Source organism: Erpetoichthys calabaricus, chromosome 3 (assembly GCF_900747795.2).
Source record: "Erpetoichthys calabaricus chromosome 3, fErpCal1.3, whole genome shotgun sequence".
Lineage (NCBI taxonomy): Eukaryota > Metazoa > Chordata > Cladistia > Polypteriformes > Polypteridae > Erpetoichthys > Erpetoichthys calabaricus.
The window spans coordinates 184,819,778-184,845,106 of record NC_041396.2 but is presented as its reverse complement, the minus strand read 5'-3'; the positions used below and the strand labels follow the sequence as shown (position 1 = coordinate 184,845,106).

Genomic DNA, 25,329 nt, shown 5'->3' with positions numbered 1-25,329 from the left:
TAATTCATTGAGGTCATTTACCAATTAACATAATACCAATGTATAAATATTCAAGGCTAAATGTTACATTTCTTGCATTGATATGATTTCATTTTGTAAGGGTAGCAACCCTGTGGACCACATTTTTATTTTATGACACAGGTTAGCTTACATTATATTCATTTATAAATAAAATGATAATTATTTATGGAAATTTTACTTTATATTAATTAGTGACTAAACACTATGTTACATTGGAAGTATGTGTTAATATTGCTACATGTTTTAAGAAAAGGAACTAATTAATTTACCGAGGACATGTTCATGTTAGGATAAAGAATCTTATAACTGTACACATATATAGCAGACTACTTTGCCTTTCCACCCTAGTAAGGTCTATTGTCTGAATAACAACAAATTTTGTATTGCCATATCCAGAAAGTTCTTTCAATTAAGTGGACCATAAAATAGAAATTTAAAGAAAGACAACTTCCAGATGAAAATACGGCAGAGTACTGTAGACATGGAGATCTTTAAGACGCCACATGAGGGCAGAGTAGAGCTGCAAGTACACTAAAATACATGTACCATCACACAGAGTGAATGCACCTTCTAATACTTCATTAACTTTGTACTGTGCAAAATCTTTACTTTCTGTCGTCGTATTCATGACCAGTACTTATACACCTAATAAGTTCCAATCAACCTTAAACGGAAAAAAATGACTTAATTTAAAACGGCTTCCATGCCAACTTTTACTGCTCATGGTTCACTCAAGGAATTTGTCCAACATGAATTAAGGACAGTAGCAGAGAACCACTTACCTTCCAAGATTCTCTACATGACCCAAGCAAGTGGTGTAGCAGTAGTTGTAGGCTATGACAATAGAGGGATACAAGGACTGGAAATCTAGGACAATGACAGAATTACTGTAGAAACGAGACTCTGGCTCCATTACAAGAGGTATACACTGTGGTGCTCTCATTTGTGCTCGTTGCTGCCTGCTTGGGGTAAGAGCAATGTAGTTCATTGGCTTTGCAAGTCGCAGCATCATTGACTCCACACGGTACTGCAAATTAAGAAAAAGCATATTAAATAAAACAAATTCCACAAATACACATACCATTCAGAGAGAAACTGTAGCGTCTTTCTTCATAGTGTAAAACAAAAGACCAATGAAAAGCATAATATGATCAGCATTTACAGTGGTTCATGTAACAAAGTTGTTTTGACACGTTTAATGACAAACTGAGATAAAGTAGACCCCCGCGAAGTCGTGGTTCAGAGTCCGCGGCCTTAGTCATTTGCGGATTTTTCCTTAGAACCTATCTAATAATTGTTAGTGGAAACCACAAATATCCTCTGCAATTTTTATGGCTTTTTTCATGGCAATACTGTACTGTAGAGAGAACAGGAAGCACCTGTAGAGGAAAACGCGGCTTGGGATGGTGAAAGTAGCCAACAGAATTTGAAACTGCAACTCCCAGCAGTGTCTCTGATTGGTCTTCTGCTGAGGGTGCTGGGGCTGTTGGAGTCAAAGGATGTCAGCGCGGCTTTTAAAAAGGGGGCCGGTGACCAAAAGCAAAAAAAAGTTTTTGTAATTTGTGTTTCAAGTTCCTGTCTGTCTGCCTTCTGTTGGGTTACCTGTACTTATTTGTTTTGTCCTGGATCGTTTCATGGTTGGCGTCTGGATTGTCTGGCGTCTGCCTGTGTACATGAGAACTGTAAGTGGATTCATGGCCATCCTGCAAAGAAAGGAGTGCTCCTGAACCCATCCATCCGTCTTCACCATTTCAGGAACTAGCGGTAAGACTATCCTTACATTCTCATTCAACATGCGGATCTCTGGACTATCTATTATTCATCATTACATTTCATCCGTTGCCATTTTTCATTAACGTTTTTCATGATTTACTGTGTGTGTTTTGTTTGTGCTTTGTTGTATTTAATGTGTAATTGCCGTAAGGGGAACAGGGGTGAGTATCGTTGTTTTCATTTATTTAATTTGTTTTCATTACATTCTTTATTTGCTGTTTGATTACCAGTTTACTTTGTTTTTGTCTCTGTTTGTGAGTGTGTGCAGGTCGGGCCAAGGGTGGGTGCATCCCTGGAATCTCCACCATAAAAATAAACAAATCACTGTCTTCTTGACGGTGTGAATCTTAGTGGCACCAGACTGCTACGGGATTATTCATTTTTCCTTGCTGCTGATTGATTGTGATGCATCTCCAGCTGAGTGTTCTTGTGTTTTCCGTTTTGTTCTTCTTAACCCTTAAACCTCCACAACCGGCTATAGTCATTTCCCAGTGCCATTTGTGAGCAAGCAGGAGCTGATCAGTCAGCGCCGTACATTCGTTGAGCAGCCAGCTCACTACCACTGCCAGCCCCTTATGAGCAGGGAGGCTGAACGCACCCCTAGAGGACATGGACGACTACCTTCACATTGCTCCCTTATTTGCGGCTGCTCTGTCACGTGATATGCTTCTCGCACTACACTTACTTAAAAGCCTGAACAGCACCTGTCCTTTTTGGCTGATTGCTTTGTTTCTCTCTCCTCCCCCAGACATCCTCTGGTCCTGTTGGAAGTCCCACTCCCGTTGTGCTCCCCTATGATGTTTGTCTATTCTTTAATCAAGAACTAACTGCATACTGAGCTTGTTTTACTTCTGAAAGAGACATGTTTGTTTGAAGTGTTTGAGTAAAGTTCCTGTCTCTATAATCTCCTGTGTTTTTGTGCAATTCTGTGACCCAAGCTTGACACCTTGCAGCCTCACTGTCCCTGGGATTGAGCCGCTGCACTAGACTAGCCTGCAAGCATCAGCACTTACCCCTGTGTGCTTGCATGCAGCCAGTTCAAGTGCAGTTGGCTTGGTGATTTACTGATTTTCATCCATGGTGTCAGTTGCACCTTGTACATATTGTTCCAGTAGTTTTTTAAATAGTTTTCACAGTTCATTAGCAGTGTGTAAAATGATCAGTGTTGCAGTAATTGTGATGCTCTTTGCATGAAAAAAAAATGTATTCCATTAAAATTTCACTTTTTCTTTGTGAATTGTGACATTTACTTAAAAAGTGCAGCAAAAAAGTATTTGCCGTTCAGGGATGCACTAACCCCAAGTATGTGGCAGTTTTAAGGGTTAAAACCACAAGATGTCGCCGCAAATGTCCTGCACCTTCTAAGGCTTCTGGCAAGGAATACGCACTTTCATGAATTACAGTAAATATAGCGGTAACATCGGTATTTTACATTCTAGCACTGCGGGAGACATAGCAGTACAGTATACAGGTTTACCTTTACATTCTTTATTTTTAGGTAATGTATTAAGCAGAGTTTGAAATTAGATCAAAGTGTTTTGGGGGCATATTTAGGGTTTAAACTATAAAAATAAGCATTTTTTTTAACCGCATCCAAAATTTTTGGTTTTTCACAATTCGTGGCTGCTCTAGGAATGTAACCCCCACGAATCTTGGGTGTGTACTGTATTTTAAATTACCTACTACATTGCAAAACTGAGACTTAGGAACATGTAATTAGAAATGAATGAGAAAAGAAAACAACAGAACAATCAAGAGAAGCAGCAGAGCTCACCTGTGAACCTCTTGTCAATACATGATAAAACTGAATTCCAAAGAGCCTGGCAAGCTCACTTGTCCTCCCAATTAAGTCATGTTGTTCCAAAAGCTGCAAGGTGCACTGGACACGGCTGATGTAGTGGTCTACCATTCTCCATCTGAAACAAAAGGCCTTCTTAGTAGTGTTTACACACACTTGGATGATTAGGGAAGTAGGGAACATTTTTGTTTAAATCATTTCGGACAGTTTAAACATTCTATGGTATAACAACCTTGTGAAAAGATAAAATATTTTACAACACAGAAATCATGAGACAACACAGCTATAGGTACAGGGCATCAATAAAGAAAAACTGCCATACGATTTAAACGATTAAAACAGAATATACAAATAGTAAAACTGTTATCAAGCATTTTTAGTACTATCGAACCAGCTTTTATGTAATTTTTAAAATCAGCAGCACATTAAATTGTTTTATGATATTCATGGTGACAAATATAAAAAAAAAGAATTAGTGACTGAACGATCAAATTGCACAAGTATTCTCAAATTGATAATATACAGATTTAAGTGACTTTGGAGCTAACATTTTTTCTTTTGAACAAATAAACACTAAGTGAGGAAGCAGCACAATCAAAGACTGAAAAAAAGCGATTAGTAGTAAACCAATAGTCAACCAGTAATATTGTATTTTTGTAATGCTGACATATTTATGTTTGAAAAATGTTAATTGGGACCTCTGGCTGTAACTTGATCTTTTATAATTAGACATTCCTCCTCACTGTACCTGACTGTTCCGGTGTGACTAATGTTATCATCAAATTAAAAAACCACTAAATTAACTTAGCCAAGGTACAACACCACTTCACACTCATTTTATAATGTTACAAGACAATAACAATCAACATAACAAATATCATGCATGACTTGTAGAATTCAGTTTTTATACTAAAAATTAACAGGTCATTCAGAGCCTTTGTATAGAAGGATTTAGAAAAAACTTGGAAAAACACTCAGGGACAGTAGGCATCAAAGAACACACTTAGTAATATGAGCACTGAAAGTAAAGGTTTCTATCAGTCTGTATTTGCTTTTTACTTTATTTCACTGTGGTGTTGTATTTGCTATTTTTATTCAATGTGAATATAAATGTATCCATCCATCCACTTTTATTACTTAATTTTGGAGTTGTGTGGAGCTGGAGGCTATTCCAGTTGCATTCAGTTTTAATTGGCTGTGTAATAGAAAACTAAGGCAGCAACAGAAAGCTCAATATGGATACTATACAAACTCCCCAGCATTCAAATGCAGTCTCTTGGAACTATGACTATGTGGCTTCATGCTCCACTCTACTTAAACATTCTGTGTTCAAAAGGCTTTGTAATTATGCTTATCATAATAGAATACACACCAATTCTTTTTAATGTTCTCTTAATCTTTCATTGTTATTTTCTTTTTACCTGTAAAACAGACACCTGTAGACAGTTACACAATAAATACATGATGTAAAAATTTGGAGTATGTGTAGGTTAAATGTGTTATGAATTCAATTTTATTTGTGATGCTTACACATTTCAGGAGGCTGTCATTAGGAATTGACACAAATATCCTATGGGAAAATGGAGGTTGATAAATATTCAGAGTTTATTTGTTTTGGAAATTTCTGATGACAGTTATGTCGCCTTATCGTGTCACTATAGTTGTTCATACACTTTAAAACAGTAGTTCTATGCAAGTATAACCCAAAGGAGATCACCTGCATTTTGATACATGTCACAATGCCTCAAATCTTGAAAGAAAGCACACTATTGATACTGCCACACCACTTCTTTCAACACTACAACCATCCAGGTAATCATCTTAATCATCTTAAGTTGTGTATTTTACTGCCATTTCACTGTCAACAAAATTAGCTATCGTACTTTAGAAGTTAGTTCCGACTGTGCTCAAAAGACTGGTAAATCATACACTGTAAGTTCAAGGGAGCTAATAACATACTCACAACCATCTATGTCCTTCAAAGTTTAACCAATTATTACTGAGCAGCATGTGGAGACAATCACTAAAGACAAAACACTCTGCACAATTACATTTTCCGGCTTACTTTTCCTTACCCATGAACTGTGGATGAAGAACAGTGTAAATTACCTACGAAGTAAAGTGAAACCTCTCTTTTATAACACTGCCCTTAACCAGAGAAGAACAAACACTTGAACTTTCCAACTATCAGATTAAATTAATTCACAGAAAAAACACTTTTACTTAAAGAAAAAAACCAACCTGTAGATGTCAGTCTTGTTATCAAACCAGTCAGAAAGAACACGAGGAGTGAAAAGTGGAAACCTCTGATGAAGCACATGGAATGCCACATTTTCAAAACTGTAGTTATTTAGTGTCACCTATAATCATAAACATTTTGCATGAATGATACTTTGTACAGGAATCCAGCAAAAACTAACAAGATATTAGGCAGCTATTTGACTGTTATATGTAACATTCTTGAAAAAGAACTATACAGTATTGGTAATTAATATTTGGCAGCCAGCTATCTTCTTCACTAGCAGAAGGCTTCAGCAATTAACTGAATTAATAACATTAGATCCAAAGCTTTCCAAAAAAACCCTACATACAGTATTTTTAAATCTCCTTTGTCTACTAAATGTTAATTCTTACCTTTTTCCAGAAAGATTAGAAGTACATACCATCAACTGCTCACAAACAAGTCTCCATTAAGGTCCATCTATGTTTAGTTACTGAAGCTATGTCTTTGGTTACAGGGTCACAGTGAGCTGGAGCTCATTATGCCGAGACTGGGTACAGCCCTTCATAGAGGGGCAGTATTGTCATAGGACATATTCAAGTACATATTCGCAGGCACACCATTTTACAGTCATCTATTAAACCACTACACAGTACATATTTTAGCATCTCACAGAACCGGACGCCATACTGGGCTGAACATTTAAAGTGTAATTTGCTTCTTCAAAAATATGATTATATGGGACTCCTATATGGGAATTTGCATAAATACCAATACCATCACTTCATAGATGTTTTTGGTTAAAGGAAAACAGACTGGTAAAAGCAGTGGTTAATTATTTTCTATTGTTACAAATTTATATATTTTCCATTGTTACAAATTTATATATTTTCCAGTGCATTATGGGTCATCTTTTCACTGCTTCTATCCACTGCTGTTTGAAAGGTGCCTCCATTTCTAACATGCAAGTCCCCCTAGATCTGATGGTGCAAGGCACATTCCAATGGAAACATACCAGTCATAATACATTTCCACCAGTAGCTTCCTTAGTTCAGTCCATTTAACTTTCAGGTGATTTGCAAATAATTAAGTTTGTAAAACACATTTACTTATTAGTATGTGTTTGAGAACTCTAAAGGTGACCATACGCTTAACACTAGAATCCCTGAAGCCTATGAAAATGGTCATAATGCCAGGACACCTTAAATTCCCTTGCACCTTGTCTTCTGCGTCTTTCTTTTGCAAATGAGTCAATCAGCACTGGCAACAGGCAGCCTACTCACTCATCCCCCACCGAGGCAGCTGAAGTCAAGTCAGACTCAAATACCCAGAGCTGAAGTCTGTTTATCTGGGAATAAGGTGACTGGAATTATATAGGGTAAATAATATATTATTACTTGAAATACATACATTTCATGTGTGTTCCTTGTCTACAATGATCTGTGTAAACGTAGCAAGACAAGAAATGTGAGGAAAGAAATGTTGAACACATAACTAAAACAGAAACGTTTTCATGTTAATGTAATAATTGTAATGAATTATTACTATTATTAATAATTGACAAAATGTTCATATGAAGTGTATAATGTGTGAAGACTGAAGTCCAAAATCAAATAAAACACTTTTACAAAAGGTATAACAAGTGCTCTTTTATTCAAGAATATAACTGAAGAATATAACTGCTTGGTGTGTGGGTGTGTGTGCCCTGCGGTGGGCTGGCGCACTACCTGAGGTTTGTTTCCTGCTTTGTGCCCTGTGTTGGCTGGGATTGGCTCCAGCAGACCTCCGTGACCCTGTAGTTAGGATATAGCGGGTTGGATAATGGATGGATGGATGTTAAACTCAATTCAAATGTTTTTATTATGGAATAGCAACAATAATAGCAGCTCACTGTTCAAAATGGCAAATGCAAGGAAGACCCGGGATCAAATCGGCACCCACTTGATTATGAGGCAGCAGTCCTTACCTCTCCACGTATCGATTGATAGTGGCTCTTACCTCACTCTTCATCATTCTCCAAATATTTAGAACAATTCTGCCTATGATATGAATTTCAGACATGGTATCGGAGCCATATTCATCAAGATCTGTGGAAAACCTGTTTTCCTTTGAATCACCTACAAAGTAATAATGATATAGAGAATGAATCCCATTACCACCGTATCACAGAAGGCTTGAAACTAAACTGAAAAAGAAAACATTTTGATTTTTAACCAAACAGACACTAAGTTTATATTAATGCTATACAAAATAGTGCATAAACTCATTTATAGAATGCTTTATTATACATTGTAAACACATCTGAACTGGAGGTTTGTGACAAACAATTAGTATCTTAATATGATTACACTTGATTGACATTATTTGTTAGACTGCCTCATGATATCTGACATAGAAAGCAAAAAAAAAATCACAGCCCTAGATAAAGACAAGGGCAACTATTTATTTGTATTTATTGTGTGTGTGTGGGATTAATAAGGTGGGGTTCAAAGGCTGTTCGTCATAAAGTCTTATTTATTATGTGCATGTTCAGCAGAGACACAACAACATATCACGTGTTTCATGCCCAGCTGTATACGAGGTGAGATCTGATCAGGTTGGGGAGCATGCACTGGTACAGCACATTGCCACACCCACCACATGACGAATCAGCTTTGGATCCTGGTTGGCAACCCCACATGCAGACACATGGTCCAGTCCTACTCCCCGGAAATGACCATCTATCTGCTGCAGCCAGGTGTTACGTGGTCGTCCCCTTGGTGTGGTTCAGCTGTTTTGGGTCCTCAACACTGAGGATCCTGTGAGCTGGATCATCCTCAGGGAATCATGTCACATGGTCCCATTTTTTGTAACTGACACTCCCCAAATATTGCAGGTAATATGTTTCATTCGGGATTCGGCGAGCAACCGCTCGTGCGACACAAAGTCAAACCAGCGGTACCCAAGGAGTCCAGTCTTCATCTCAGGTCACTAAATAGCGTCCATGTCTCGCAACCATATGGCAAAACAGAAAGCACCAGAAATCTAAAGACTTGGACCTTCATCTTTTTGCAAAGATATTGGGAGAACCACACACCCCTTTCCAGCGACCTCATGACAACCTCATGCTCTCCCAATCCACCAACTAACTTCATAGGAAGGAGTCACAAGAGACATGAATGTCACTGCCAAGCCTCCATTGACCCTGCAAAGATCATAGCATCATCGGCAAAGTTAAGATCAATGAATCCTTCTTCACCAACAGAAGCTCCATGGACACTGGACCCCACAATCCGTCCCAACACATGCCCAGTACATGCAAGCATTGAGCAGAGTAGGAGCAAGAACACACCCCTGATGAACCGCAGAATCAACTGGAAAAAACGCAGAGGTTACACCTCCACTCTGCACAGCACTGTAAAAGTGTACAGGCAAGCAGTGATATGAAGCAACATTGAGGGGATCCCGCCAAGTCTCAGGATGTCCCAACAGGGCAGCTTGATCAACTGAGTTGAACGCTTTCCAAAAATCGACAAACGCTTAAAAGAAACTCAGCTGATATTTGCGTTTGTGCTCCATGAGAACACTCAGTGCCAGGATGTGGGCGATGGCAGACTTCTAAGGAGTAAAACCAGACTGCTCCAGTCGCTGGTAGGTGACCAAGTAAGTGATCATGGATACTATTGAGAATGATTCTAGCACGGACCTTACCTGGGACCGAGAGTAGTGTTATCCCCCTGTAGTTACGGCAATTCAGGCGATCACCCTTCCCTTTCCAGATAGGGACGACAAGTCCCGTTTTCCAGTCAGTTGAGATGGTGTTTGTCTCCCAAACGGAAGCAAAGACTGCTTGCAATGGAAGGAGTACAGCCTTACTACCAGCCTGCAGAAATTCATCCCAGATACCACAGATCCTTTCAGCCTTCCCTACCCTCAGCTGGTTCACCTCCTGTGCAATCTCAGTGAGATTGGGTGGTTCACAGCTAATTGGAGGATTAGCCTCAAGAACCATGGACCCAGAGATGTCCAATATCCGGAGAACTCAGCTGCTCAAAGTAGCCAGCACAGTGAGTCACTTGTAAACTCACTTGCTCACAGATTCCTCTAACAAGCTCATCCTTATCTTCCCTCAGAGCACTTGCAGCTGTCCTTCCCAGTTCCTGGTACAGACCACAGTTGCCACCAAGCCGTGTGTTGCAGCTCCTCTCGATGATATCCAGGGTGCCCTGTGAGATGAACAGCCTTTCTGGGAACACCAGCAACACCAACACAACCGTCAGCAACCTTCAGGGTCTTGTCATGAAAGGTCTCCTACATCACATTAGGAGCAGCAGTTGCACCCAAGTCTGCAAGTTCTTCACACAAACTGCATGCATTAGAAATAACCTGATCTTGGAGTCTGAACAGGTCCAACCTCATTTTCCTAGTAGGTGGTAACCTACTGGACCTAAGCTGGATCTTCAGAGTAGCAACAAGTCAGTGGTCAGAATTCATAAACTGGACACTTCTGTAGACCCTGCAGTTCTGTAGAAGCCTCCAGCGCCTGCCCACTAGGATGTGATCAACCCCCTTCTTCACACCACCAGAACTGGAGTACAAAGTCCAATGATGCGGCTCAGGGTGCTGGAACCAGAATCCATTGATCCACAGTCCCCTGACCTTTTGTAAAGTCACTATGGTCACCAGACCCAAGGGGACTGACACAATCCTCATAGTCAGCCCCGTCAGTGCCAGTGGTCGCAGTGATGTCACCCATGACAAGAGGAGTGTCGCTTTGTGGGCACCCATCAACCACCAAGCGAAGCTGCAAATAAAATTTCTCCCTCACTGAGACATCACTCACTGTGGTTGAAGCATACACAGAGAACAGACAAGGCCCCCAGAGAGTGCCTTAATCCGAGTTTCACAATATGCTTGATGAAAGGAGTGACATCGGATAACATCAGCTACTCCCTGACTATGACAGCTATCAGAGTGACCAGACCAATAAAAGGTGTAACCATCTACAGAGATCTGGCCAGTCCCATGTCTGCTTACCTCAGAGAGTGCCACCACTGAAGTGAGGAGTTTACGTAGCTCCTCTAACAGCATAGGAAGATGATCATCATGCTGGAGAGACAAGCTGTTCCACACGCATACCCGGATGGGCCGCCTTAATTTGGGTTCAGAGTGCTACTGTGCAGCAGGTGATGTCTCGGCCCTATACCAGTTCCGATTCCCAACAGGCCTGACCCTGTTGGTTTTCTGGCAGTTTCGACTCTTCTGGGGCAGAGACTCCTGAGGAGTTACCTATATGTAGCTGCAGCTCAGCTATTCTGCAGAGAGGCAGAAAGGAGTCCTGTCTGACGTTTTGGAGCTGTGTGAAGTTTTTACAATGGCTGGAGTGCCAATCCTGCCACCAACCCCTACGTTTTCCCTGCAATTTGCAGGTTAATGTCATAACCAGGACGTGGGACTCGCATCAAAAACACTTACAATGCGTATTCAGGAACATTGCAATGCTGTCAGAAGGAAGGACCCACGGTCTCTATGATATGCACATACAAATTTAACCAGACACACATTCAGCCAGAGAACTGGCTGAATCTTTGTTATCCAATGAAAATGCCATTAATAGACATTTGGACATGAACACAGCATATGCAGGCTTAAAAAGAATAACATGCACATAATAAACAAGACTTTATGACAAACACCCTCCAAATCCCACCTCATTAACACCCGCCCCTTCAACTTCCACCTACCTTCCCATCGTTATTTGCTATATATTGCCTTGAATTCCTGTCTAATCATTTTCCACTGATGATGACTCCTGATAATATTTTAAGATACCGTGATTCATTTTCTCCCTTTTTGGATTTCCAGCTACACATTACATATATATATCTATATATATATATAGTACTGTGCAAAAGTTTTAGGCAGGTGTGAAAAAATGCTGTAAACAAAGAATGCTTTCAAAAATGGAAGTGTTAATCATTTATTTTCACCAATCAACAAAATACAGTGAATGAACAAAAGTGAAATCTAAATCAAATCAATATTTGTTGTGACCACCCTTTGCCATAAAAACAGCATCAATTCTTCTAGGTACACTTGCACACAATTTCTGAAGGAACTCGGCTGGTAGGTTGTTCCAAACATCTTGGAGAACTAACCACAGTGGATGTAGCTTCCTCACATTCTTCACATGTCTTTTCATGTAATCCCAGACACACTCGATGATGTTGAGATCAGGGCTCTGTGGGGGCCATACCATCACTTCCAGGACTTCTTGTTCTTCTTTACGCTGAAGATAGTTCTTAATGACTTTGGCTGAATGTTTGGGGTCGTTGTCCTGCTACAGAATAAATTTGGGGCCAATCATATGCCTGCCTGATGGTATTGCATGATGGATAAGTATCTGCCTGTATTTCTCAGCATTGAGAACACCATTAATCCTGACCAAATCTCCAACTAAATTTGCAGAAATGCAGCCCCAAACGTTCGTTCAAGGAACCTCCATCATGCTTCACTGTTGCCTGCAGACACTCATTATTGTACCGCTCTCCAGCCCTTCGACGAACAAACTGCCTTCTGCTACAGCCAAATATTTCAAATTTTGACTCATCAGTCCAGAGCACCTGCTGCCATTTTTCTACACCCCTGTTCCTATGTTTTCGTGCATACTTTAGTTGCTTGGCCTTGTTTCCACGTCGGAGGTATGGCTTTTTGGCTGCAACTCTTCCATGAAGACCACTTCTGGCCAGACTTCTTCGGACAGTAGATGGGTGTACCTGGGTCCCACTGGTTTCTGCCAGTTCTGAGGTGATGGCACTCCTGGACATCTTCCGATTTCGAAGGGTAATAAGCTTGATGTGTCTTTCATCTGCTGCACTAAGTTTCCTTGGCCGACCACTGCGTCTACGATCCTCAACGTTGCCCGTTTCTTTGTGCTTCTTCAAAAGAGCTTGAACAGCACATCTTGAAACCCCAGTCTGCTTTGAAATCTTTGTCTGGGAGAGACCTTGCTGATGCATTATAACTACCTTGTGTCTTGCTGCTGTGCTCAATCTTGCCATGACATGAAACTGTCTTCCTCAACCTCACCTTGGTAGCAGAGTTTGGCTGTTCCTCACCCAGTTTTAAGCCTCCTACTCAGCTGTTTCCGTTTCAGTTAATGACTGTGTTTCAACCTACGTGTGACATTGATGATCATTAGCACCTGCTTGGTATAATTGGTTGATCATACACCTGACTATAATCCTACAAAATCCCTGACTTTGTGCAAGTGTACCTATAAGAATTGATGCTGGTTTGAAGGCAAAAGGTAGTAACACCAAATATTGATTTGATTTAGATTTTTCTTTTGTTCACTTACTTTGCATTTTGTAAAATGATAACAATAAACAATCATTTATATTTCTGAAAGCATTCTTTGTTTAAAGCATTTTTTCACACCTGCCTAAAACTTTTGCACAGTACTGTGTATATATATATATATATATATATATATATATATATATATATATATATATATATATATATATATATATATATACTCATATATATATATATATATATACATATATATATATATCTACATATATATATATACACATATATATATCTACTCAACACGCGTTGAGTTCATCTGCTGGTCTCCCTCGTGGAATAACTGGTAATGTTTGAGTAAAATGTACAGCGAGTAAAACGACATTACCTCCTTTTTTTTTTTTTACGATCTCTGAGATCTTGCTTTTTTCGGTTCAAGGCTTCATAAGCTCTTTTATGTTGTATGGTGTACTTATCCCAAACCATCATCTTTGAATGTTGCAAGACTTTCGCCTTGTATGTAGATCGGGGTAATTACATTCATTGCATTCCTAGTCTGAATCACAATCTGATTGTATGGGTGGTTACCTGGCAGTGTAGGGTTGCCACCCGTCCTTTAAAATACGGAATCGTGCCGCGTTTGAGAATGAAATTGCGCGTCCCGTTTTGAATCAATACTGGACGAGATTTATCCCGTATTTTTTTAATCATTTTTTTTTTAAAGCAGCGTCTCATGCAAATCATCCCACACGCATTTTATGAAGATGCCTCCTTTCGTACTTTTGATTGGGTAATACTTGATGTCATCGTTAGTTTGATTGGTGTTTTTAACTGTCCAGTGAGGAGGGCGTGTCTTTTAAGTACAGTTTGTAAAGTGTTGGCACTGAGATGTGGCGTCAGCGCCATAGTTGAAGCCCCTAACGTTGCGGTCAGCAAGTCGGCTAACATCCGCCATGTGCCGTCTTTCAGTTGCGAGAAGCAGATCATAGAATGGTTGAAACTGTTGCCCCTAACGTTGCGCCACGGCGTGTGGTTCGTTTATACCTCGTGTCTTCTCATTAAACTTTTATCTCGCGAATATGTTATTGCAATCCGCAGCGGGAGCGTTTCTATAAACTTAATTTAAACTTACGTTTTACACCGTGCTTTGTTTCCCTTATGAACATGCTTGTATGCTTAACTCGCTCCGTTCTCAATTGTTTAATTAATTTTTTGCTCTTCGCTGTTTGCGGCTGTTCCTCCATTTCCCCCTACTTCGTTCTTTTATCTTGCGAATATGTTATTGCAATCCTTAACGGGAGCGTTTCAATAAAATGATTGAAAATAGTTTTGCATTTACCTTTTTAGTAAAAGACGAGCTTTTAAGCCTGAGAAATCACCCCGTAAATGCACACGTTTAATTGGACATGTGTTAATATGTATGGTTACACAGTATTAAAAGACAGTGAACAACATCAGTTACCTTTCTTCCCGCGTTTGATAAAAGGTGAGCTTTTAAGCCTGAGAAATCACCCCGTAAATGCACACGTTTAATTGCACATGTGTTAATATGTATGCTTACACAGTATTAAAAGACAGTCAAAAATTAACGTCATTTACCTTCGTTCCCGCGTGTGACTCGTGCTGTAAATGTCTTCCTTGTTTTTACTTCACGTGATTACGTAGGAGGCGTGATGACGCGATACGTGACTCCGCCTCCTCCATTACAGTGTATGGACAAAAAATATGTTCCAGTTATGACCATTACGCTTTGAATTTCGAAATGAAACCTGCCTAACTTTTGTAAGTAAGCTGTAAGGAATGAGCCTGCCAAATTTCAGCCTTCCACCTACACGGGAAGTTGGAGAATTAGTGATGAGTGAGTCAGTGAGTGAGTGAGTGAGTGAGTGAGTGAGTGAGTGAGTGAGTGAGTGAGTCAGTCAGTCAGTCAGTGAGGGCTTTGCCTTTTATTATTATAGATATATTTAGAGAAAAGCACTGTAATGAATTATTATTATTATTACATTTATATATATATATGTATATATGTACTGCGGTGGGTTGGCACCCTGCCTGGGACTGGTTCCTGCCTTGTGCCCTGTGTTGGCTGGGATTGGCTCCAGCAGACCCCCGTGACCCTGTGTTCGGATTCAGCGGGTTGGAAAATGGATGTATGGATGGATGTATATATGTACATAATACACATATATACATACACACATGGACAAACACGCACATGAAAAACTGAAATATATTTTTAACACCAAAGAGTTTTTATAGTAGCGACTCTTAATGCTGTCTCATTATTAGAGATGTTATAAGTTTCTGTCCTTTCCGACAATACCTCAAATGTGTTTATTTTAACCAGGGTAAAAGGACTTCAGAGTATTCTACTGATTCATGAGTTATACAACATGAAACTTGCTCTCATTTGCTACATAAGCAAACACATTTTCTAGAAAGGATATGCTTCTCACAAAAGGATAAACTTCAACAATTTAAGGGTGAGAAGTCTTGATTTACTTACCTGGTACTCGTGAAAGCTGCTGACAGAGGTCAACATTGAGAACTGCAGCCCTCTGCAAAAGGTAACCCCACGAGTGCATTTGAACCTCATACCCCAGCAATACGTCTGGATCATACCTAGAAGCAATACAGTTTATTGAACTTGGAACATCCAAGGTTTTATTTTATACAAGTTTTAATTGCAATATATTGCTATTACACTAATGCACCAAATATGTAAATCTTAGCTTGTGTGTTGGGTGCCCAGTTCAACAGAGAAATTAAACCATATTTTAAGAAAAATCTGCTGGTATGGCTGCCATAGTCATTTAAAAATTAAACGGGGAAATAAGGTATCCTCTTGCTTTATTCATGGTGTGCCACTGGCATGAACATGATGGTGTCTGTCTTGGGACTTGTTTATCTGCACAAATGAGTCAGTTAGCAGTACTTGGGAATTGACAGTCTGTAAGACCAACAATAAAACTGAGTAAGCTACAAACTTCGTTAACCAACATTAAACAAGATTTTCCATGAACCACTAATATCCCTTACATGTATGTTAAAGTTTAATTTTATGTTGATTTGTCAAGAAAAAAAAAACACCAGCAAGTGCACCGAAGATTGTAACAAACCATTTAAGTGTCAATGTGAATGTGGCAAAATTGTTCTCTTTCACAGACCAGATGCAAGCAGAAAAATCAAAGCATATATACCACTGAAAAGAAACCAGCACTGGTCTGCTAAAAAAATAAAACTGGTTAAAAAAAAATTTAGTTGATGATGCCTGAAAACACAATGTTTAACTAAGAGTGAACAAATAAAAAATTCCAAAATGGTTTAACTATGGAACAGGAAATCTGCAAAAAGAATAGTTCACAACTCCACTAGGCTGACAGAGATGTATCTTGATAAATTTGCAGCTATTACTGGTGTTGGAGGGCTTACATGAAGCAATATATGAAGGCATGCAGTGCATAAAATATCCCTTCCATATTATATACTGTGTGTGTGTCCATATTATATACTGTGTGTGTGTGTGCATATTATATATATATATATATATATATATATATACACACACACACACACACACACACACACACACACACACATACAGTGCATCCGGAAAGTATTCACAGCGCATCAGTTTTTCCACATTTTGTTATGTTACAGCCTCATTTCAAAATGGATTAAATTCATTTTTGTCCTCAGAATTCTACACACAACACCCCATAATGACAACGTGAAAAAAGTTTACTTGAGATTTTTGCAGATTTACTCGCTCACTCGCTAAAAACACTTTTTTTTTAATGAGTTTTAAGCACAGGGGAAAAAATGAACATTTGAAAAATCCGTAATTTAATAAACCACCAAGAAAAGTAACATTGCAACAATGCAGGCTACGAACCCATCACTGTAAACAGAACTGAAAACAAAAACAAGCCTTCTCTACCTTATGCGTCCCTCCCTCTCTCGCTCGCTCGCTTGCTCTCTCTCTCATTTGCGAGCCTGGAGCGCCTGTGTGTGTGGCTCTCTAGCGCGCTCCTGTGTGTGTGCGCGCGTCTGTCTCTCTCTCACGCTGCCTGTGTGTGTGCACGTCTGTCTCTCTCTGGCGTTGCCTGTGTGTGTGTGTGTGCGCGGCTCTCTCTCTCGCTGCCTGTGTGTGTGTGTGCGGCTCTCTCTTGCGCGCTGCCTGTGTGTGTGCACGGCTCTCTCTCACGCGCTGCCTGTGTGTGTGCGTATGTGTGTCGCGCGCTCTCGCTCTCTGCACAGGAAATGCACAGGGAGAGACTGAACATGTACAAACCGAAAGGGAACCTGGCTTGTTCGTATAGCGAGTGAGTGGTCGTGAAACGAGGCAAAAGTTTGGCGAACTTTTTGGTTGTAAACCGATTTGTACGTGTACCGAGACGTTCGTGAACCGAGGTTCCACTGTATAATCTAGAGAATCTTGCAGCAACAGCGAATAGGTCAGGAGCTTCAGTTAATTTTCATAATAAACAACAGAGTGGGGAAAAATGTGATCTCAGTGATTTCAACTATGACTTGACTAGACAAAGAGCCCGTTTCGACAACGTAAGATGAAACGGGCACGAGTTTGTGTCAGCAGTGTATGAAGAACAAATGATAAGTAACGAAGAAGTTGTTTTGTAATGATTGTAGTCTGCTTTACTCATTACTGTACAGGCTTGTACTGTTAGTTGATGAATTTTCCAGGCCTATAGTATAATATTGAATGATGAATGTTCCAGTACAATATGGAATAGTAATAAGTATAAGCACCACAAACCTGATATAGGTGTATTGAATGAATGCGTAATTAGGCCTCGAGCTGTAGTCGAAATCGCCTTTCAAGCCTCTAGAGCTTTAATCGAAGTCGCCTTTCTCTTTGAATTTTTGCGGCCGTAAATCCGCCACCTGCCACAATGTTGGGGTTGGATGTCGGTCTCGTAAGGTTTTTCGGGCAGCTGCGCAGAAGGCGACTGCGCATTCGGCTTTGGACGGACGGGAGTGAGTGATTGAGTGAGGAGGCAGGCGAATTATGTATTAAGATTGATGATTCCAGATCTCCTGGGATTTTCAAGCACTAACAGCCTCTAGAGTTTACAGAGAATGGAGTCAAAAACAAAACACTATCAGTGAGTGGAAATTCTTCAGACAGATGCACCTTGTTGATGAAAGAGGCCAGAGGAGAATGGCTAGAAGAGTTTGACCTGACAGAAAGGCTAGGTAACTCAGATAACCACTCTGTACAACTGTGGGGAGCAGAAAAGCATCTCAGAATGTACAACACACTGAATGGGTTACAACAGAAGGAGATCACATTGTGTTCCACACCTGGTCAAGGCTGACAGAAAGTTGAGGCTGCAGTGGTCACAGGCTCAGCAAAACTGGACAGCTAAAGACTGGATAAATGTAGTCTGGTCTGATGAATCACAATTTGCTGAGGCAAACAGATGGTTCAGTCAGAATCTGGCACCAACAGCATGAATCCATGCACCCTAGCTGCCTTGAGTCAACAGTCTCTGCTGGTAGCGATGGTATAATGATGTGGGCAATATTTTCATGGTATGCTTTGAGCCTTTTAATACTAATCAATCATTGCTTGCATGCCACGGCCTACTTGAGTATTGTGGCTGAAAATGTGCATCCCTTCATGACTACTACACTTCCTCTAATGGCGACTTCCAGCATGATATGCACTAACCATATCTGAGAGCTCACAGACCCTCCAGAAACTCATTTTACTTTAAATTCCCCAGGAGAAGGTTATAGAAATGCACAAGCTTTAGCAAGAAACGTAATAATAACTGCATACAAATGGATGTTTCATTGCACATTACACTTAAATTCAGAACACAAAAATAAACTTTAAATTATTTTGAGACCTTTTTAAAACATCACACCTTCTGATTATATGCTCCAGTTCTTGAAACAGCTGGTTTTCGTCAGTTGCATAGGTAACCTGCAGACCAGTGATTCCAGATCTCACTAGGAGAGGTGCGGTTTCTCTTGTACCTATGCATAATAATGAAAAGGAAAACATTAAACAGTGAATGCATTTCATATGTCCACTGTTTGAACCAAAAGTGGAGAAAAAATGGATAGAGGGAAAAAAAGAAAAATAATCCAACAGACTGGTCATTAGGTTTTAGTAAGCTAGTTAGTCCAACTTTAACACTTCAATATCACATCCCATTTTTTACTTGTAATTTTGTTTGTTTTTGATCAAATACAGTGTTCTTATAGAAAATCCTTTTATTCATTAGTAAAGAAATTCATAAACTGGGAGTTGTGAATGCAGCCAACTTCAAAGTTGATGTAACTCAGTGCAAAACATGAAGTAAAAATTTAATTTAACAGGCAGTTGATAAACGGTGCTGGTTTTGTAACAATTTGTTAGTAACTTTACAGCTCTCTTTTAAATCTCAGGTCTACTTCACCAGAGCAGTTTGGTGTAATACTCCTTCACACTGTCTGATCTTGTGTTGCCGCCACGTGTAAATGGATCTGCCTGACTGCTTTATGACAAGATGGTGCCATTTTAACATTACTTACCATTCTAGGGCTAAACACATTCATCAAAAATCACGTTGGTTACTGAGGTCCTTAGTCACTACTAATAGTTCTTAACCTCGATAATGCAGGAAAACATTTTGAAAATGGGCCAAGTCAATGATATATTGACAAACAGGTAAGAATCCTCAAGTCTTAGTCTGAGTGCCAACTCCCATGTGCAGTCAAAGGTGTTTACATGTAAGGCTAGGTATCAGCACTGATGTCCCAATTCAATTCAATTTCTATTCACAATGCCCAGATTTGATTCAATATCAATCTTATCTTGACTCAATTAGTGTGAAGTGATATATTTGAAGTGGTGGCTTTTTTTTAGAAATTAATTAACCATGCACAGAGAACATTAATATAACGTGCCATTTTTCAGTAACACTTTATTTGATGGGTGCCTACACAGTGACTTCATAATATTTATATTATATATATATATATATATATATATATATATATATATATATATATGTATAAAAGCATGGAATGACATTTAAGAAGAAATACTTGGTTAGTAATGAACAGTTAACATCAGTATTTGGACAATGTGAAGCAATATTATTGCTCTTAAAAAAAATAAATAAAAATAATTCTCAGCACTGCAGTCATTCAAAATTCACCGTAATTTAACTAATGTACTGTATGTACTGCCACATCAGAGTCCATACATATTATGGGGGGCTCCTTGTGTTAATCATCAATTGCATCTGGCGCCGCCGTGAGTGGCAGCCTTTTCAGCAGCTCCGTGTATGACTGTATATGTATGTGTACTTTTCTACTTTTATTTTTCTATTTTTATTTATTGATCACTCCTACCACTTTATTTTATGTGGATTCCTTCCCTGGACACACTTACTTTTACAACGTGGGCATGGATTTTAACACGCCGAGACTCGCCTATTCAAGTACTCAACTTCGGGCGCTGAGAACAAATGCCAGTGCCGGTGTGGTTCCATATTTACCCGACGAGGTAAGAAGGCGGTATCGTGGCAGCAGAGCCGGCACTAAGCTAAAAAAGAAGCGGCTTGCGAGAAAGTGGCGTTTCAAGCCTTCGGTGCCTTCTGTGATTCTGGGGAATGTAAACTCAATCTCAAATAAGATCGACGAACTGGCTGCGCTGGTGAAAAATGTAAGGACCTACAGAGAATGCAGTTTGTTGTGTTTCTGCGAAACGTGGCTAAATAACACCATCCCAGATGCCAACGTGGAGCTATCCGGGTTTAGCACAGTTAGAGCGGACAGAGATGCAAGTACCTGTGGTAAGCACAAAGGAGGAGGACTCGCTCTCTATGTTAATACACGGTGGTGTCACTCTGGACATGTTAACGTCAAAATCTCCACTTGCTGCAGGGATATCGAACTGTTGGCCGTAAGTTTACGTCCCTACTATTTGCCCAGAGAGTTTGGACATGTCATTGTTGTTATTGTATACATTCCTCCTCGGGCAGACGTGGAGTCAGCGAGTGACATCATCCATTCCGCTGTTGCTAAGTTACAAACGCAGCACCCTGAGGCGCTTGTGCTAATCGCTGGAGACTTTAACCATGTGACGCTGGACAAAACATTGCCTGCATTCTCCCAGTATGTGGACTGTAACACCCGGGGAAATAAGACTATTGATTTACTGTATGCAAACGTTAAAGACGCATACAGCGCCACCCCGCTGCCTGCGCTTGGGAAAGGAGATCATAACCTGGTTCAGCTTCAGCCTCACTATAAACCAAAAGTTAGAGTCCTACCTACAACCACACGATCATTCAGGAAGTGGACCCTGGAGGCTGAGAATACTCTGAGAGAACTTTTTGGAACTACAGACTGGGATATCCTGCAGGGATCTCATAATGAGAACATTGAGGAAGTTGTTGACTGCACTACTGACTACATCAACTTCTGTATGGACATTGTAGTTCCAGTAAGAACAGTACGCTGCTATGCTAACAACAAGCCAAGGATTACAAGTGACATCAAGGGCCTTTTGAATCAGAAGAAAAGGGCTTTTAAAGACGGTGATCAGCATGAGCTCAAGCGCGTGCAGAAGGAACTCCGAGTCCAACTCAGGGCGGCGAAGGAGCAGTACAGGAGAAAGCTGGAGCAGAAGTTGCAGAATAACAGCATGAAGGAAGTGTGGGATGGGATGAAGATCATCACTGGCTGCAGCTCGAAGCGGGGTACCACCATTGAGAGAGACGTGAAGAGAGCAAACCAAATGAACAACTTTTTTAACAGGTTTGACCACCCTAACCCACTCTCACTCTCACCTCGGAGTACTGCACCCTCCACACATCCTTCTGCTGATACCAGCATAGGAAAAACATCCCCACCCATAATAACAACAGCGCAAGTGAGCAGAGAGCTGAGGAGACTTCGTGCCAGCAAAGCAGCGGGTCCAGATGGAGTATCGCCACGACTGCTGAAGGTCTGTGCATCGGAGCTGGGGGGTCCTCTACAGCGCATCTTCAACCTGAGCCTGGAACAGGGGAGAGTCCCGAGGCTTTGGAAAACATCTTGTATCACCCCAGTCCCAAAGGTATCACGTCCTAGTGAGCTGAATGACTTTCGGCCTGTTGCTCTGACATCACATGTGATGAAGACCATGGAGAGGCTGCTGCTTCACCACCTTAGGCCACAGGTTCAACACGCCCTTGACCCTCTGCAGTTTGCATATCAGGAGAAGGTGGGAGCGGAAGATGCCATCATCTATATGCTACACCGATCCCTCTCTCACTTGGACAGAGGCAGTGGTGCTGTAAGAATTATGTTTCTAGACTTCTCTAGTGCCTTCAACACAATCCAACCTCTGCTCCTTAGGGACAAGCTGACAGAGATGGGATTAGATTCATACCTAGTGGCATGGATTGTGGACTATCTTAAAGACAGACCTCAGTATGTGCGTCTTGGGAACTGCACGTCTGACATTGTGGTCAGCAACACAGGAGCGCCACAAGGGACTGTACTTTCTCCGGTCCTGTTCAGCCTATATACATCGGACTTCCAATACAACTCGGAGTCCTGCCATGTGCAAAAGTTCGCTGATGACACTGCTATCGTGGGCTGTATCAGGAATGGGCTGGAGGAGGAGTATAGGGACCTAATCAATGACTTTGTTAAATGGTCCGACTCAAACCACCTACACCTGAACACCAGCAAAACCAAGGAGCTGGTGGTGGATTTTAGGAGGCCCAGATCCCTCACAGACCCAGTGATCATCAAAGGTGACTGTGTGCAGATGGTGCAGACCTATAAATATCTGGGAGTGCAGCTGGATGATAAATTAGACTGGACTGCCAATACTGATGCGCTGTGCAAGAAAGGACAAAGCCGGTTATACTTCCTTAGAAGGCTGGCTTCCTTCAACATCTGCAATAAGATGCTGCAGATGTTCTATCAAACAGTTGTGGCGAGCGCCCTCTTCTACGCAGTGGTGTGCTGGGGAGGCAGCATTAAGAGGAAAGACGCCTCACGCCTGGACAAACTGGTGAGGAAGGCAGGCTCTATTGTTGGCATGGAGCTGGACAGTTTAACATCTGTGGCAGAGCGAAGGGCGCTCAGCAGGCTCCTATCAATTATGGAGAATCCACTGCATCCATTAAATAATGTCATCTCCAGACAGAAGAGCAGCTTCAGCGACAGACTGCTGTCACTGTCCTGCTCCACAGACAGATTGAGGAGATCGTTCCTCCCCCAAACTATGCGACTCTTTAATTCCACCAGGGGGGGTAAACGTTAATATTTAACATTATACATAGTTATTGTCTGTTTTTTTCACCTGTATTATTATCATTCTTTAATTTAATATTATTTATTGTATCAGTATGCTGCTGCTGAAGAATGTGAATTTCCCATTGGGATTAATAAAGTATCTATCTATCTATCTATCTATCTATCTATCTATCTATCTATCTATCTATCTATCTATCTATCTATCACAATGCAATGGTTTATTACCAAATAATATTATTATAATACAATCAAATACTGTTTCTTAAATAATACATTTTATTCAAATAATTAACCTATTCGTGAATTTCCATTTAGTCACCCTTCAACTAAACTGTTGACATTTATTGGACATTTAAATTATCCTGAATTAGTCTAAATTAAAGATATAGTGGGAAGACTTGCACCTTTCTGTAATTCTACAAGTTACACATATCTTTAGTGGCTCACTTATAGCAGTCACGTTAATCAGTTTTGGAAAACGTGTCCTAACAGTCCTCAGAAAAAAAGGAAGCATTTTAAAACAAGGATCTAGAGCTGATGTTTGTTGACAGTGGCACTGAATGAATGGAACATAAAAGAAAAAGAACTGGCCATCATGACTGATAATGCCGGTATTACCAGAGTACTTCAAGTCAGATGACTTGAGCATTTGCTAACTTTGTATCATAGGCTGTTGTAAAAATTCCAACAACTGCCCACTTGCTTTATCTGTACACACATCTGATATAAGCATCTAACATGCTGATTTCAGTTGAAGACGCCATACCATTTTATGCAAAGTAGTATAGTGCTTTTTACATTCTAAGACATTTAGAAATATTTCTATTTTTTGCTATAACCTTAAATGCTTAATTTTTTTTTGTTTTCCTATCATTTTCCCTTATTCTGAGTAGTCTGCTCCCTTCATTGTACCCTAATAGTGACAATTAAAAACAAGCAAAGCAGACACCCAGGCGAACAACACTAAATGGCTAAAACTGCTTCAGCGTCAGACCTGCTATTTAGTCAATAATGGAAAGACAGAATGGAAATGAGGATGAACATAAATAAAAAGTAAAGCATTATCCACATATAGGTGCTTAATTTTAATTAAAATATATTAACACTTTTACTTTTGTAATTTCATCATTGGCCCCAAAACACAGTAACGGGGAAATAACAGCTCACTTAATTAGGGTAGGAGTTCAATTTAAGACAGACGGTAGTCAGAACAATAACCTGCAGCCCTAGGAGGTCCCCAGGGCTGAGTTTGGGAATCAATGGTTTATACGAAAAATAAAGATTAATTGGAAAATCCAGACCTATTCACATGACAATGGGTATCCTGATCAGCTCTTGGTGTTGGGACTAGAGGATACAAGTCAAAATGGCTGCATAACCTTCGGAAAGCCCACCAAATCAAATCCCATGCAATCCATTGCATGTCCCTAGATTTATTATATATAAACCTAATACATAAAAGAGAATCTAAAGAAATGAACAGATGTTGGCGAAGCCGATTAGCGTATTGTAATGTTTTTTCTTTCACTTCACTTTTGCTTAATTTAATTTTCTTCTTCACTAGTTTTTTTCTTTTTGCCACGCTTTCGTCACTTTTATTCTCAAGGCGTTTCAATAGAAACCTGTCCAAGGAGCTTTGTTTAGTCCTCCCCTTTAGAATGTTTCTGAAATGAGAGTTAGGCAAGTGTCATTAAATAGCGCCGCTGCACGATCAGTTGCTATTGGTGTTTCTTTTCAATAAAGACAAGTGTTAGACAAGGATGTTTCTTTTCAATAATGACAAGTGTTAGACAAGGATAGGGATGGGAATCGAAAACCGGTTCTTGTTGAGAACCGGTTCCCACTGTTTCAATTCCATGGAATTGTTTGCCATTTTTGCAAATGATTCCCCTATCGATTCCAGTCGCCTCGAATGACGTCACCACGTTGCGTAGCGTCATTTACCCAG

At 40.3% G+C, this 25,329-nt stretch overlaps 1 protein-coding gene across 1 annotated transcript in view; it reads right to left on the bottom strand.

Moving 5' to 3' along the window:
• Window positions 1-25,329, bottom strand: part of rev3l (REV3 like, DNA directed polymerase zeta catalytic subunit) — a 334,113-nt gene that overhangs the window by 28,668 nt on the left and 280,116 nt on the right. Inside the window, exons 18-23 of the mRNA XM_028797593.2 lie at window positions 19,001-19,112; window positions 15,613-15,728; window positions 7,812-7,930; window positions 5,834-5,952; window positions 3,569-3,710; window positions 804-1,048 (exon numbers count right to left, since the gene is read on the bottom strand). Coding sequence (XP_028653426.2) covers window positions 804-1,048; window positions 3,569-3,710; window positions 5,834-5,952; window positions 7,812-7,930; window positions 15,613-15,728; window positions 19,001-19,112 — 853 coding nt within the window. The remainder of the gene's footprint in view (window positions 1-803; window positions 1,049-3,568; window positions 3,711-5,833; window positions 5,953-7,811; window positions 7,931-15,612; window positions 15,729-19,000; window positions 19,113-25,329) is intronic.